This window comes from Eptatretus burgeri, chromosome 3, assembly GCF_056783735.1.
Source record: "Eptatretus burgeri isolate ZD-2024b chromosome 3, Ebu_testis_v1, whole genome shotgun sequence".
Lineage (NCBI taxonomy): Eukaryota > Metazoa > Chordata > Myxini > Myxiniformes > Myxinidae > Eptatretus > Eptatretus burgeri.
Window position 1 is genome coordinate 87,138,531 of NC_140963.1, and position 15,430 is coordinate 87,153,960.

At 42.6% G+C, this 15,430-nt stretch overlaps 1 protein-coding gene across 4 annotated transcripts in view; it reads right to left on the reverse strand.

The window, feature by feature from the left end:
• Nucleotides 1-11,978: 11,978 nt before the first annotated feature.
• ACVR2A (activin A receptor type 2A) overlaps nt 11,979-15,430 on the reverse strand; it is a 285,612-nt gene continuing 282,160 nt past the window's right edge. For all 4 annotated transcript variants that reach the window (XM_085874379.1, XM_085874380.1, XM_085874381.1 and 1 more), the window contains one exon: nt 11,979-15,062. In XM_085874379.1, the coding sequence (XP_085730505.1) occupies nt 14,853-15,062 (210 nt within the window). In that variant the 3' untranslated portion in view covers nt 11,979-14,852. The remainder of the gene's footprint in view (nt 15,063-15,430) is intronic.

A 15,430-nucleotide genomic window follows, 5' to 3' on the forward strand; every position in this document is an offset into this window, starting at 1 on the left:
AGTCTCTGAGATATAACGAACTTCGTTTTTTTTTATTGTTTTTGACCAGGGTTCATTCAAAATCTATCTTCTCCGACAGTTTTAATAGGATCCGGCTTGAAATTTTTAACAATATGGCTGAATGTACTGACCACAGTCACTCGTGGCCCGATTTTTGATTTTCGAAAAAGTAAATTTTTTATGATTTTTCAAAAATTTCAAAGTCCCGTTGCTAGGCAATGGATGGGTCCATAGCAACGGTTCTCATTTGCACACAACTCGGTCATGGTATGAACCTACCAACCAAGTTTCATCGAAATCGCCATTGTATTAACGGAGCACTGGACCGAACAGACATACATACAGACAGACAGACAGACAAACATATCGACGGAAATACTGATAATATGGGTAGACTAGATTGACTACCCAACAAATCTCAAAAAAAAAGAAAATATTTTTTTCCAAATAGATCGACTACCCAACATACAAGCCGGTAGGCGACATGGATGGTCGCGACATAATTGCATACTAGTCATACAGTTTTTGACAGATCGGGCTGAACATTTTTGACAAAGGTTGATTATAGTGTGCATAAAAGCCTGGAAGCCGATTTTTGATTTACGAAAAAAATAATTTTTTTCGGATTTTTCAAAAATTTCAAAGTCCCGTTGCTAGGCAACGGTGGTGTCCATAGCAACGGTGCTCAAAAGCATAGAACTAGATCCTGGTATGAACCTACCTGTCAAGTTTCATCAAAATAGGTTGACTGCTCTGGCCTCCAGAGCTGTCCATCACATACAAACATACAGACAGACAGAAAAAGTGAAAATAAGGGTACTCTAGCGACCACCCAAAAACTGAGTACTCCCTTCAGCGTCTGGCGATGACGTCATGCATCACCTGAATATGGAATTGGGAAGGAGCAGTGTACAATGAGTCAGAATCAGGAGGAGGAGGAGGAGGAGGAGGAGGGAACCGCCCTCCCTCCCCCCCTCCTTTCCTCCCCTCACCTGCCAAGCTTTAATATCTCTGGACCTGTGCATTTTGGGGAGGAGTGTGGAGGGGTTTTCCATGTTTGTAGCTCTTAAAGAATTAGGATGAAAAGTAGAAATAACAATAAAAGTTTGTAATGTGCGTTTGAATGTCATCTTCTGTGTCAGTAGAATTGAAAACATAGCCTTCAATCGTTTTGAATCTGACACCAGAGGCCATTCTTTTAACACAAGTGAGGGTGTTCCGTTAGCAAGCGGCTTGCTTACTGTTTGTGAAACATCTCCCTTGTTCCCTTGCTCCACTTGCAAAGCGGTTGAGACGGAACAGCTGGCTTGGCAATCGACAGTGTGCCACTTGCTAACGGAACACATCCCAGGTCGAAAGGTAGAATTTATTTTTCTAGCACAGGAAGAATCTTTTAAAGGAACACGGGAGGAGCACACAAAAGGAAATATAGTAATACTTCCCAAGGCAATAGATAAATATATTGAAGTCCCGAGAAGGAGCAAACAACAAACCAAAGGCATGGCAACAACAAATAATTTGTTATAAAATGTCTTTTTTTGCATCTTGTCTTTAATGTTACATCCTCATTGACACTCACGGAGAGACAGGCAATGTGTTTGTGAAGTACAACATGCTGTCTTTTGATCAAACACGCGAGCAAAGCGACGGGAAGCATGCCTAGAACCTTGAAAAGGAGGCCATTACGAAGGGATCTAATGGAGATGTTGAAGATAATGAAGGGGAAAGACAGAATAAGTACAGAAGAGTTCAGCAGAAAATAAACAATGATCACACCAGGGGCCATAACGTTGGAGTAAAGAAGAGGCTCCCTGAAAAGGTAGCGGAAGCAGAAAGAGTAGACGGGTTTAAATTTGAATCAGATATGTTCCTGGAATCATTGGAGATACAGGGGTACAGGGATAGTGGTAGGACTTGTGGGTAACTTAATGTGTGCAGAAGGGTGACGGTTTGTGGTGTTGGTGTCGTGCAGGTTTAATGGGCTGAATTGCCTCCTCCTATGCCAAACGTCCTTGTATAACCTTGTACCTCAAACATCTCCATCAGATCTTCTCATAATCATCTCCTTTCTAACGTATAAAGTCCCATCTCCCTTGGTTGCTCCTCATAGTGAGGTATAAGTTCCCACAGAATCAATCGCGTTACTTTAAGCTGAACCCTCTACATCAGGGGTTCCCAACCCTTGTTTTTTTACTGGGGTACCATTTCACATGTTCGTGGTCCCACCGAGTACCACTGTACCAAAATTCACCTAAAATAGTGTTTATTTGCGATACAGATACAACAATGGGGAGTTAAACAATACTAACAATTCACAACTATGACATTGAGCAATCTGATCTCAACAAAAGATTGATACAGTAAGTACCTATTTGATTGTGTAAAATGTCCAGTGAATGGGATGGTTGAGCCTGCTTCTTGCTCACAAGCAGGTCGATGTCAGGCTTTGTTTTGGATAAAGCGCATCGAACATCATGTTCAACATCCAGTAGGGATCTTTGTTTTGTTTTTAGAATAACGACTGATGAGAACCCAGCTTCACACAGCCATGTAGATGGGAATACTATGAGCGAATGAACAGCCAGGGCAGCTCGCTTTGGGTAAGACCCCAACATTCCACACCAGAAGTCCGCAAGATTCATCTCGTCAAACTGATCTCGGGCTGTGGAGTCGTTCTGGAGATCAATCAAGCTTTCCTGCAGTCCTGTTCCAGGTGGCAAATCCAATGCATTCATGCGAAATGGGTTGTGAATCATTTTCAGATCCAGTTCCTTGAGATCCGGAAAATAGAAATTTAATTCCTCATCCAAATAAGCGAGGTGATCTTTTACCAGTTGTATGAACTCCCTTGGGGGATTCTTTTCACGCTTCTGAAGAATATCGGCCGTGCAAGAAAACAAGACCACCACTCCCATTTCGACATTCATCTTCTACAGACGGAGTTTTTCCTGAAACCCCTTGACCTTGTCTATGAAGTCGATGATAGTCGCGCCAGTCCCCTGAAGAGACTTGTTCAGGGTGTTTAACTGAGAGAAAATGTCGACCAAACAAGCCAGGTGCAATGACCAGTCGGGGTCGTTCAAAGCAGCGACGAAATCGAGTCTTTGGTTTTCCATCGTTTTCGAAGAATTCACGAAGCTCAGCTCGCAGTTCAAACACGCGCTCCGCCATATTTCCACAGGATAACCATCTCACCTCAGTGTGGAATGAGAACTTTATGGTCGGAGTCGAAATCCTCGCAAAGTTTCTTGAAAAGTCGCGAATTGAGAGCCTGGGATTTCACATGGTTCACAATTTTGATCATGGTTGAGAGAACGTCAGTCAATGGCTCGGGGAGCGCCTTGGCTGCGAGTGCGTGGCGGTGGATCGTACAGTGTAGGCCGCGCACTTCAGGAGCAACTGCCTTCACAAGCGTTTGGAAACCTGATCTGCACCCCAACATAGCTGGAACACCATCTGTAGTCCAACCTTTCAGATCAACCCATGACAGCCCAACTTGATCAAAGACGGAAGACACCTCTTCGAAAATGTCCTTTGCTTTCGTTGTGGTTTTAAGCGGGCGGAAAAATAGTATTTCATCCTTGAACTTGGCTTTATGCACGTACCGGACGGACGCTAACAGTTGGGCACAATTTGCCACGTCAGTTGACTCATCCAATTGCATAGAAAATCCGCATGGAGATGCCTTGATGTCTGCCACCACCTGGTCACGAATATTGGTTGACATTTCTTCAATGCACCTCTGAACTGTGTTGTTTGACAACGAAAGAGAATTGAGCTTCTTGGCGCTTTGTTCTCCCAGCATAAGACGTACGATATCCTTTGTGGCGGGAAGGATGAGGCTTTCACCGACGGTCTGAGGTTTTTTCTGTCCTGCAATTCACAGTGCAACTAAGTAGGATGCCTTTACGGCTGCCGTGGACTGCTGTTGAAAACTGCCGTTGCCGTCGAAGCGTGCTCTTTTCATGGCATTTTCCTTCCGATGAAAAAAATCATGGTCCTTGTCGCTGTGTTCAGGATGAACAGAATAAAAATGGTGCTTCAATAGACTTGGCTTCAGAGGTTGATCGCCGAGAAATTTTCCACAAATCACACACTGTGGAGCTTCCAATTCACCTTTTTGGATGGAAGTGAAGCCTAACTTGATATAACTCTCCGAATATTTTCACATTGACATGATTCTGGTGAACGATAACGGTAACAATAAGCAATGATGACAGTGTGGCGTGTAGAGACAAAACGAATAATAAGACTTGTGCACAATGGCCGAAAACAAACAGCTGTCAGTGTACAGCCGCTTTCGATATAAATGTAATTATTGTGCACAAGCTGCATGAGAGAGAAGTAAAATAAAAACTGCGTTTAAAAAAAAAACAAACAAAAAAAAACATGATGCCGCGTACCACCGAGAAAGTCCAAATGTACCACCTGTGGTACATGTACCACAGGTTGGGAACCCCTGTTCTACATGATAGCTGTCGTTGCTCAGATGTGGTGAATCAGAGAGACCACTATTTCCTGTATAGTGTTAACATTACCTCTTGATTTTCTAATTTACCCCCCCCCAATGACATCACAAGCTAAAACCTTATTAGCTTTACCTCTAGCTGCTTGGTACTGTGCTGGCTGCTTAAAGTCCAGATATACTATGTCCACTGCCATTCCCCCATCGACCCAATCAGCCACTGCTTCATAGAACTCCAAAAGATCTGTTACACAGGAACTACCTACCTTTGGTAAACTCATGCTGACTACCTTTAATTATACTGTATTTATTTAAATGGTTCCTCATCTGGTTCCTCAAACACCTTCCCCACAACTGAAGTCAAACTAACAGGTCTAAAGTTTCCCAATTCTTCTCTGGATCCTTTCTTCAATAATGGTGTTACATTTTCTACTCTCCAATCCTCCGGTATCTATCCTGACTCCAGTGAGCTTTTGAAAATTTCCGTTAATATCTCGCGTACCTGCTCAGCCACTTCCCTCAACACTCTCGGTTGCATATTATCTGGCACCAGAGCCTTATCTACTCTTAGATTACCTAGCTGTTCCTTTACTTCCTCCACTCCAACCTGGGTCTTCTGTAAAAGCCCTTTCTCATCTCCTTGATCGATACTCAGCGAATGGCAATTCTCCTGACTGTTGTTGACTAATATTTTTGACCATATTATTTTCATATTCTCTTTTGGCTTGCTTCTGCTTGTCATTAATAATACTTCACCTTGTTGCTGAACCATCCTCATTTATGTCTGCCTCGACCATTCCACTTCACTGTGATACACCTGCTTAATCTGCACCTGACAATTTGCTCCTTGAAGGTTTCCTTCCCATTTATCTGATTGTCCTATTGTTAGCTTCGCCCAATCTATGACACCTAATCTCTCCTCTTACCCTCAAGGTTTTCCTTCCTGAAATCTAACAGAATTACTATACCATCCAGAACTCTCATGGAATATGACAAGGATGAACTGATTAGAATTTGGTGAAGATCTGGATCCAGATCCGACTACTAGAATTTTAAAAGTGATTTTTCACCATTGAGAGATAGGGTCAAAAACGATATATAGCATGATATTTCAAAAATGTATTGGGCCAGATATGTTCTCATGGATCAGGCATTACGTGGCGGAGGTCCGCGCTCCACCGAGTGTTCTTGTTCTCAATGGTATTGTTGCACTCGTGCGCACTGTGTGATGGTCACTTGTCCTAAAATTCTCTTCTACTTCCACCTCCTTCACCATATTGGGATCAACTCCAGAATATTAAAATACTGAAATGGGTGGAACTTGGACTGCATCAATGACCTCTTTTCATAATAGGAAAATCAAGTGTATCACCTTGTAGTTGACTCCACTCAATGTATAATAGTTCCTCATTCCACTCTTTGCTAGGCAGGCTGCAACAGCATCCATTTCTACTGATGTCGAGAATAAAACAGCTGGCCATCGACCTCAAACATGTTTTTTTAATGCAGATAAGATCTATACTATCACTTTTTACTCCCATGAGGAACATCTGGCAAATCCTACAATACATATTTCTGTGGTCAACCGAGAAATACGGTCTCTGGAGCTCCTGGGCCTGTCAGCTATAACCTTTTATTACATCTCCAAGCATGCCTCCCCAACCACCCTGGAATTCTCTCTTTCTTTTGCCATTCTTGGATTATAACTGTTCAAAGCTTTTATGGAATATACACGTAGTGGACAAAAAAAATGAAAACAACAATGTAAAGTCACTTAATAGGGCGTTGGACCACCATGTGCAACCAGTATGTGCCGTGGCATAGAGTCCACCAGCGTCTGGAATTCTGCAGGAGGGATGCGGCATCCTTCTTCCACGAGAATGTCAATCAACTCACACTTGTTTGATGGAGGTGGAAAATGCTGTGTCAGGCATCGTTCCAGAATATCTCATAAATTCTCAATTGGGTTCAGATCAGATGACTAAGAATGCCATGACATACAGATAACAACAGTGTCATGCTCATTAAACCATTGGACAACCACATGCACTCTGTGGATGGGGACATTGTCATTCTGGGAGACACCCCTCCTGGCAGAAAATAAATGCTGTAACATGGGGTGAAGATGATCACAGTGAAATTAAGTAGTGATTGACAATGACATTGCCTTCTAAGGGAATGACTGCACTCAAACATTGCCAGGAAAATGTGCCTCACAACATCACAGAACCACCAAAACCCTTCACTGTTTAAACTAAGCACTCAAGGTTGTAGAGTTCTTTCGGTTGGCACCACATGTGCACTCGTTCGTTTGTCGAGAACATGGTGAAGGATGATTCATCTGACCATATCACATTTCTTCACTGCTCGGTAGTCCATGGCCTGTGCTCTTTTCACCACTGGACTCGAAAACGTGCTTTGCCAGGTGTGATGAGCAGTTCGTGCACTGAACCCGACTATGGTATCCCGCTCTGTGGAGTTCTTGGTAGACCGTTTTTGATGAAACTCGCTGCTTGTGCCCCAGGTTGAAATTTACAGTCAATTGATCTGCAGTTGGTTGCCTCCTTTGCCTTGCACTTCAAATTAATGCACGGATATCACGATCCTGGAGTCTGTGCTTCCTCCCACTGTTGTTCTTTGCTGATGATGTCTTTCCATCTGAGTTCCATGTCGACATCATCTGAGACACCGTTGCTCATGGAATAGCACGTTGAGCTGTCTTTGTCAATGAAGCTCATGTCAAATGCGCCCCAACAATTACCCCTCTTTCAAAGTCACTGAGGTCTCCTCTTGCAACCATGCGAGCCATAACTATAGGCAACCTGGCCGGTGCAGCATTTTTATATGAATGACCGAAGCATGTTGGGATGTTATTTGCTTAATTAGCTCATGGACCACACCTGTGTGAAAACTGTTGCTTTTAATATACTTGGTGTCCCTCATTTACCCAGGTTTTTTACATTTTTTTTTGTCCACTACCTGCAGTTCCTCATTGTTGCTGTTTCCCATCTTGCCCCCCCTCTCCCCCTTACTCTCTGCCCAACCATTTGTGGATGTGGAATGGAAGGCCCTCGTCATTGGAACATCAAGGATTGCTCACTGCAGGCAAGTTGATCTCCTTATACTTTTTTACTCGCTCTATTTTTGGCTTATTTCTCCTTCCCTCTTATTTTTACGAAACCCTTTCCCATTCAGCTTTCATACACTCCACCAGAAACCTTTTCCTTGTTTCCCTCCCCAAATCTAAACTTGTCACCTCCATCCATGAATCCCCATCTCACCTTTGGAACTATCTTCCTGAATTTGTCGTTTCCAGCTCTTCCTCCAGGTGGTCAAGTCTTCTGCTCAACACCATGTAATGGTCTCTCCCATTTCTACCTCTGAGCTTTACTACACCTACCCCATGCTTCACCCACAATTCCTCTTTTACTTATGCATCTTTAGACCCTTTGTCCCCAATTATTTCACTCTTTCATGAGCCTCGATACTTGTATTAGAAATAAAAACAGTGTATCATAGATTTATCATATAGATCATTTCATGTGCAGCCTGTGGCTGCTTGTTTGCATCATTGCTGGGAGCGTAACTCTGCTGCTGGTGCAGTGCCCACTGTTGGTTATGGTAGGAATTTGGCAAAGGTGCCAGTGATAGCTCGCCTACTCTTCGCGAAGGACACCCGTGGGATCTTTCACGTCCACCAACGAATGCAGACAGATGGGGCGCCTGTTTAACGTCGATCCTAGGAATGACACACACGTTGATGAATCACCCTGCCTGGGAAACACCAGGATGACAGTTTGTAGCCGGGTCGAGATTTAAACCCAGGCTAAACAACTTAGCGGTGAACTCAGGTCAGCCCTGTCATATTCAGTGCCTTCAGAAAGAATTCTCACCCCTTGATTTTTGTCACATTTTGTTGTGTTGCAGCCTGAATTTAAAATGGATTAAATTTACATTTTTGTCACAGATCTACACAAAGTACCCCATAATGACAAAGTGAAAACAGGTTTTAATTTTTTTTTACAAATTAATTAAAAATGAAAAGCTGAAATATCTTGTGTCAAAAATAATTCAACCCCTTGAGTCAATACTTTGTACAATTGATCTTTGGTAGTGATTACAACTTCAAGTCTTCTTGGGTATGTCTGTATCAGCTTTGTACATCTGGATTTGGGGATTTTCTCCCATTCTTCCTTGCAGATTTTCTCAAGCTCTGTCAAGTTGGATGGGGAGCATCGGCAAACAGCAATCTTCAAGTCTTTCCACAGATTCTTAATAGAATTAAAGTCTGGGCTTTGACTGGGCCACTCGAGGGTTTTCATTTTCTTGTTCTGAAGCCATTCCAGTGTTGCTTTGGCTGTATTGCTTGGGGTCATTATCCTGTTGGAACATAAATCTTCACCACGGTTTTAGGACTTTTGCACTCTGAAGCAGGTTCTCCCCAAGAATTTGCCTGTATTTGGCTCCATTCATTGTTCCCTCTATCCTTACAAGTCTCTCAGTCCCTGACACTGAAAAGCATCCCCATAGCATGATGCTGCCACCACCATTCTTCACAGTAGGGTTGGTGTTTGATGAGTGATGAGCTGTGCTCGGTTTCCACTCGTAGCACTTTGCATTGAAGCAAAAGAGCTCAATTTTCATCCTTTGCCTCATCTTTTGTCATCAGACCACAGAATCTTTTGCCTCATGCTCTGAATCTTTCAGGTGTCTTTTGGCAAACTCCAGGTGTGCTGCCACGTGCCTTTTTTTTTAGGAGTGGCTTTCGTCTGGCCACTCTCCCATAAAGCCTTGATTTGTGAAGTGCTGCAGAGATTGTTGTCGTTCTGGCAGGTTCTCCCATCTCAGCCAAGGAACTCTGTCATTCTGTCAGAGTGGTGATTGGGTTGTTGGTTACCTCTCTGACCAAGGTCCTTCTTGCCCGGTTGCTCAGTTTGGTTGGAGGGCCATCTCTAGGAAGTCTGGGAAGTTCCATATTCTTTCCAATTCCTAATGATGGAGCTCACTGTGCTCTTAGTAACTTTCAACACTCTAGAAATGGTTTTATACCCTTCCCCAGATCTAGGCCTCCTCACAATTCTATCTCAGAGTTCTATGGACAGGTCCTTACACTTCATGGTAGAGTTTCTGCTCTGACATGCACTGTCAACTGTGGAACCTTGTATAGAAAGGTTCTGATCATGTGCTGCCTTTTTGGCTGCTGGTTGCATCATTGGTTCGGGGCATGGCTATGCCGCTGATGCAATACCTCTATTACCAGTATAGTGGTGCTCATTTTGCCGACCTTGGAAGGATGACAGGCTGAGTAACCCCCTGGTGTTAATTCAGTGGCCAACGGGGCTCGAACTCAGGACCCTAGGATCCCAAGCCAACACCAGGCTCTATAGAGAAAGGTGTCTCTTTCTAAGTTATGTCCAATCAATTTAATTGGCCACAGGTCGACACCAATCAAGTTGTAGACATCTCAAAGACGACCAACGGAAATTGGATGAACCTGAGCTCAATTTAGAGTATCATCGCAAAGGGGTTGAATCTTTATTGATGCAAGACATTTCAGCTTTTCATTTTTAATTAATTTGTAAAAAATTCTAATAACATTTTCACTTTGTCATTATGGGGTATTTTGTGCAGATTTTGTGCCAATTTTTTTTTTTTTTTAACTTTGATCATTTTTAAATTCAGGCTGTAACAACAAAATGTGAAAAAGTGAAGGGGTGTGAATATTTTCTTAAGGCACTGCAGATAACATGAAAACAACAGATAAGACATTAATTATTAAGGGCATTGGAAAGGGGTGAGTGTTCGTCAATATCCACACCCAAAATACCAGCTTCGTTCATTAGAATCCTGTGGCACCTTTAAAGTTCATATGGAAGTATAAACAGCACAACTGCAAATGTAACACCAAATGACCATGGGAATAGGAGCTGTACCAATATAGTACAGCAGCAAAAAGACTTCAACCTTTTCACCACCGAGCAACTCCGTGCGCCAAGAGGCTGTGATCTGTCAGATATAGGAGGCATGAGGGATTTCATGATGGGTTGTAAACTGCCAACAGGTGTAGGAAGGAAGAAATAGGGGGAAAAAGTTATCAACCAGTGCAAGGCCCATTCTTACTTGTCGTCCTGTGCAAGATTATTATTTTTGAAACTTAATGACGTTTGTACAATCCAAATGCATCCCACCGGAAAAAATGTGTGTTGGTTGCCCCCTTTGTGTCTGAAGAAGACCATTCCCATGAACCATATGGTCAATTTGTTTATAGTGCAGAGGCTGCCGACAGCAACCACAACAAGATAGTAATCAGTGAAACCTGGTCTCAAGGAATCACCAAAGAAGACAATACCACTTGCCACCTGCAGTCCGGGCAGGAATTTGTACTTTGTTCATGGTGGCAGTGAGAACTCGCCTACTCTTTGTGAAGGACACCGTGGAATCTTTAACATTCACCAAGTGATACCGGCAGACGGGACGCCAAGTTCAACGTCAAATCCCCCCCCCCCCACACATACATACACACACACACACACACACACACACACACACACACACACACACACACACCGATGCCTCGTCCTGCCAGTGAAACACCAGGATGGCAGTATGTTGTTCTTCTTTCGGCTGCTCCCGTTAGGGGTCGCCACAGCGGTTCATCCGTTATGATCCGCATACTGATTTGGCACAGGTTTTATGCCAGATGCCCTTCCTGATGCAACCCTGATCGTTTCTTATGACACAGGGATAACGATTGGGTTTTGCCATGATTCCGGGCTGCCCTACACCCTCTCATAGCACGGCCCAGCACAGAGCTCCCGTCCTCAAGAGATCCTCCAACCCAAGCCTCCAAGTAGCCGGATTACAGGCGCACGCCACTACGCCCGGTACCAGGATGGCAGTATATACATATATATATATATATATATATATATATATATATATATATATATATATATATATCTATATATATATATATATATATATATATATATATATATATATATATATATATATATATATATATATATATATATATATATATATATATATATATATATATATATATATATATATATATATACATATATATATATATATATACATATATATATATATATATATATATATATATATATATATATATATATATATATATCTTCTTCTTCTTCGTCTTTCGGCTGCTCCCGTTAGGGGGTCGCTACAGCGGATCATCCGTATAATCCGCATAGTGATTACGTACATGTTTTACGCTGGATGCCCTTCCTGATGCAACCCTGGTCGCCTCTTATGACACAGGGATATACGTATGTATGTATGTATATATATATATATATATATATATATATATATATATATATATATATATATATATATATATATATATATATATATATATATATATATATATATCTAGGTTAAGATTTGATCCCAGGCGAGACAGCTCACAGGTGAGCGAACACACCCCTCGGCTATCCTGCTAGCACACCTAAAAATGAAGATATACAAGTCATGATTGTTTTGTTTTTTTGTTTTTAATTTTTACAGAAATTATTAATCCATAAATACAAATACCTCTCGACAGCCCTGCATTGCAAAAATTGAGGGGAATTGTTTCGGGCTGGTGTAACCGTTGTAAAGGGAGGGGTGCGGGGGGGGGGAGAACAAATAAAACAATAAAATAATAAAGGCCTAAAATTACAGCATGCTTTTATGTCACAACAGGTATAAAACGTCAAAAGTAAGGCAAATTAATTCAATCATTATTCAGTTTCCCTGGAAATTTAAAACTGGTGATAAATTGCAGATCGGAATAGCACACAAGGTCTAAAGTGATAACTTTCACTTGGCATTTTAACCAGGAACGATGATTTGAAACGATATATATCTGGCTCTTCTATCGCCCATCCACGCAAGCAAATTATAGATGGGGGAAGGGGGAGGGGGATAAAAGTGGGGGCAGGTGGGGTACACCATCAACAAAATGTTTGGCAAATTATCAATCGCGATCAATGAAAACCCATCTCATTGTTAAACATGACGTTTCAATGTACAGAAACCGCTGGACGTCAAACTCACATTTTCGTCCGTGATACACAAAACAAAACAACGGCAACAACAACAACAACAACAACAACAACAACAACAACGACAGCAATGAAAATTTTTCCTAAGCTATTTAAAACAGACTTTCGCTGTGTACCATAGACCTGATGAGGTGTGCATTTCTTTCGGGTCACATCTGTTGCCAGTACCACACAATGGAACATACAGAAGCCACAACAATTACCACACCAATCCTCCGGCATAACAACTCGCGTCGGCAACACCGCCGTCGCTGTTGCTCTTCACGTCGGACATCAGCAGTGATGGACCGACATTCCTTATAGTCGAGGATCACGGTGCTACCTGCCAGAGTGCTGTGTGATGGCTGTAGACCTACAACAAACCACAAAGCAAATAGTGCCATTACGGCAGAAACCTGGTGATGTTTCTCTCACAGGTATTTGTTTTGCATGAACCAAATGAACACCGCTGCAAAATTGGATTGATGATATTGATCCATGTGGCCTGCTCTGCAAAAGGCCGAAGGTAAATAGGATAACATTTTGGTTGTGAAGCCACCATATGGCAGGCATAAACCAAACCCCAGGGGTACATTGCCTATGGAGAGTACAGGTTTGTAAACACTCCTTGTAATAGTATTGCATCGACATTGAGAGACCTATGAGCACGCAACAAGCACGCGAAGAGTACGCTCTGCGATGTTGTCTGAGGTGTTTGAAATAGTGTTCATCGCCTTCTTTTGTTTACTTCCTTCGACTTTGGAAAGAGAACGGGAAATAATTCCTGCCTGGACAATATCTACAATAAAAGGACAATCTAGGATAAAGATTAAAACATGTTACACTTTAACTTAAAATGGGGTGGTATTTAAAATGTCATTCTACCACCTCGGCAAACCCCATACAAGGAGGAGGTGATTGGGGAGGGTAACAAACAAATGGACGAACAAACAAACAAAACAAAACAAATGTGGTTATTTTTGACAGCAAAAATACTGAAAAAGGCGAAAAATGCCATTTCTTAATCCCTGGAATTTTCACAGTTACTTAACATAATGCATAACGATGAGAAACAAGCTGAAGGCCGAGGTAAGCGAGCCTCAGGAGGCTGAGGATACTCCTCACATTGCACCTGGTCCGCGTAGTCTTGCCAGTGGGTGCCACATGAGAGATACAGAATGGCCTTTTGAACTCAATTGGCACAGCCCACGACATGAGCTGGCAAAAAAGGGGTCTCTGTATGGCTTGCTCTCACATTCATCTGTCTCAGGTTATGCCGGCTTCGATCCTGTTTCCTCAACTCGGTGAGCATAAGCATCTCGCTCGAAGATCACGGCAGTGTGAGGTGTGAGAGGCATAGATTTCTCCATTCACCAAAAATGCATGATGCTGAGTCGATGCGTCGTTACACTTTTAGATAAAGTCAAGGCTGAGCCTCGAGCAACGTTCATGATCCGACAAATATCGTGAGTAGTTCACGTGTTTACAACCTCTTAAGGTCTGTTTCACACAGCTGGGTCATCAAATGAATTGATGAAGATCTAACATGGTCGTATACAGCTGATGAGGGTCAGGACTGAGTTCACTCCATCCTGGATGGAGCCTCTCAGTGGAGAAGCAAAAATGAACGTAATTCAAGGCCCAATGAACCAGGCCAATAACGTTTAGAAATTTGAGTTCTTAGATCGCATCTTTGGCAAGCTGAATTCCTACTCGTACACGCACACCAATCCTGCTGAATTCCTCCTTAACCTGAACACCCAAATGTGTTATGCATGCTTTTTCCTTTCTTATTAAAGTAAAGCCAAACAATAGTAAGGCAACTATTTGCAACAGCAGCCAGACAGAAACCATCACAGTAAAGATGTCGTATCTTAGTTGTGTTCTTTCTCAGCCCCATTTCCTACCCTGGCCAGATGATGAGGTCAACAGGGTGCTTATTTTGGCTGCTGTAATGATGTCGTAGTCCAAACTTGAATCTCCTCAAGCATTTAGCATTCACGTGCCATTGTACAAAAAAAACGTTTTCTTTCTTGGCAGTGTACACGTGCGACTGAGGTTGGAGATCAAAGGGAAACAGGGGTAGAGTACGAGCTATCTCGCACAAATTCTGAGGCATGGAGGAAGGCATTGCAATGTACATATTGTAGCACCAAGACGACAGTCAGGGATCCTTTCGAGGAAGCCTCATCTCTTCCACTACATGGCCTTACCCCAAACTCAGTCAAGCCCTCACTCTTGATACATCCCTACCCCAGTAAAGCCTCCGACGATCTTGTAAATCTGCAGTAATAATGCCACAACTGCTGCAGCTCATCCACTTGTCAGAGGCTTGACTCTTTCGCTGGTAGCTGTAAGTCGGTAATGGAAGGGAGCACAGTGATCCGTGAGTCAGGTATGGGGAAGACTGGTGCGTTAGGTGAAGCAAGTCTGTATAGCTGTGCGGCACGTTCCTCCACACAGCCAGCTGAGAGGCGAGCCTCAGCATCATGGTCCCAGCACTCTTCCATGGTGATGCACAACTGGGCCAAACCCTGAAAAGGAAGAATATGGACAAAACAAACATCAGATTGATAAGCTTTTTCTTTTGCTGTTCAGTTGAACAAAATCATTCTTTTAATACAGACAACTCATTTCCTCACAAACCATTCAATTTGATTCATGCAGGACTATAATCTCAAGATAAGGAAATAAATATTACTTTGGTGTGCCTTGAACAGAAATATTAGAAATCAGCAGAAATAATAATAACAATAATAATAATATTGCAATGAATACCTGACCGAGCCCAACCAGACTCAAACCTGGTGTTGCCGGAGTTAACATTCTGCAAGATGGCCTGGGCATGGAGGCTTGAATTGAAACTGGAGCATGCCGAATGGTGCCTCAGGGACATTATCAT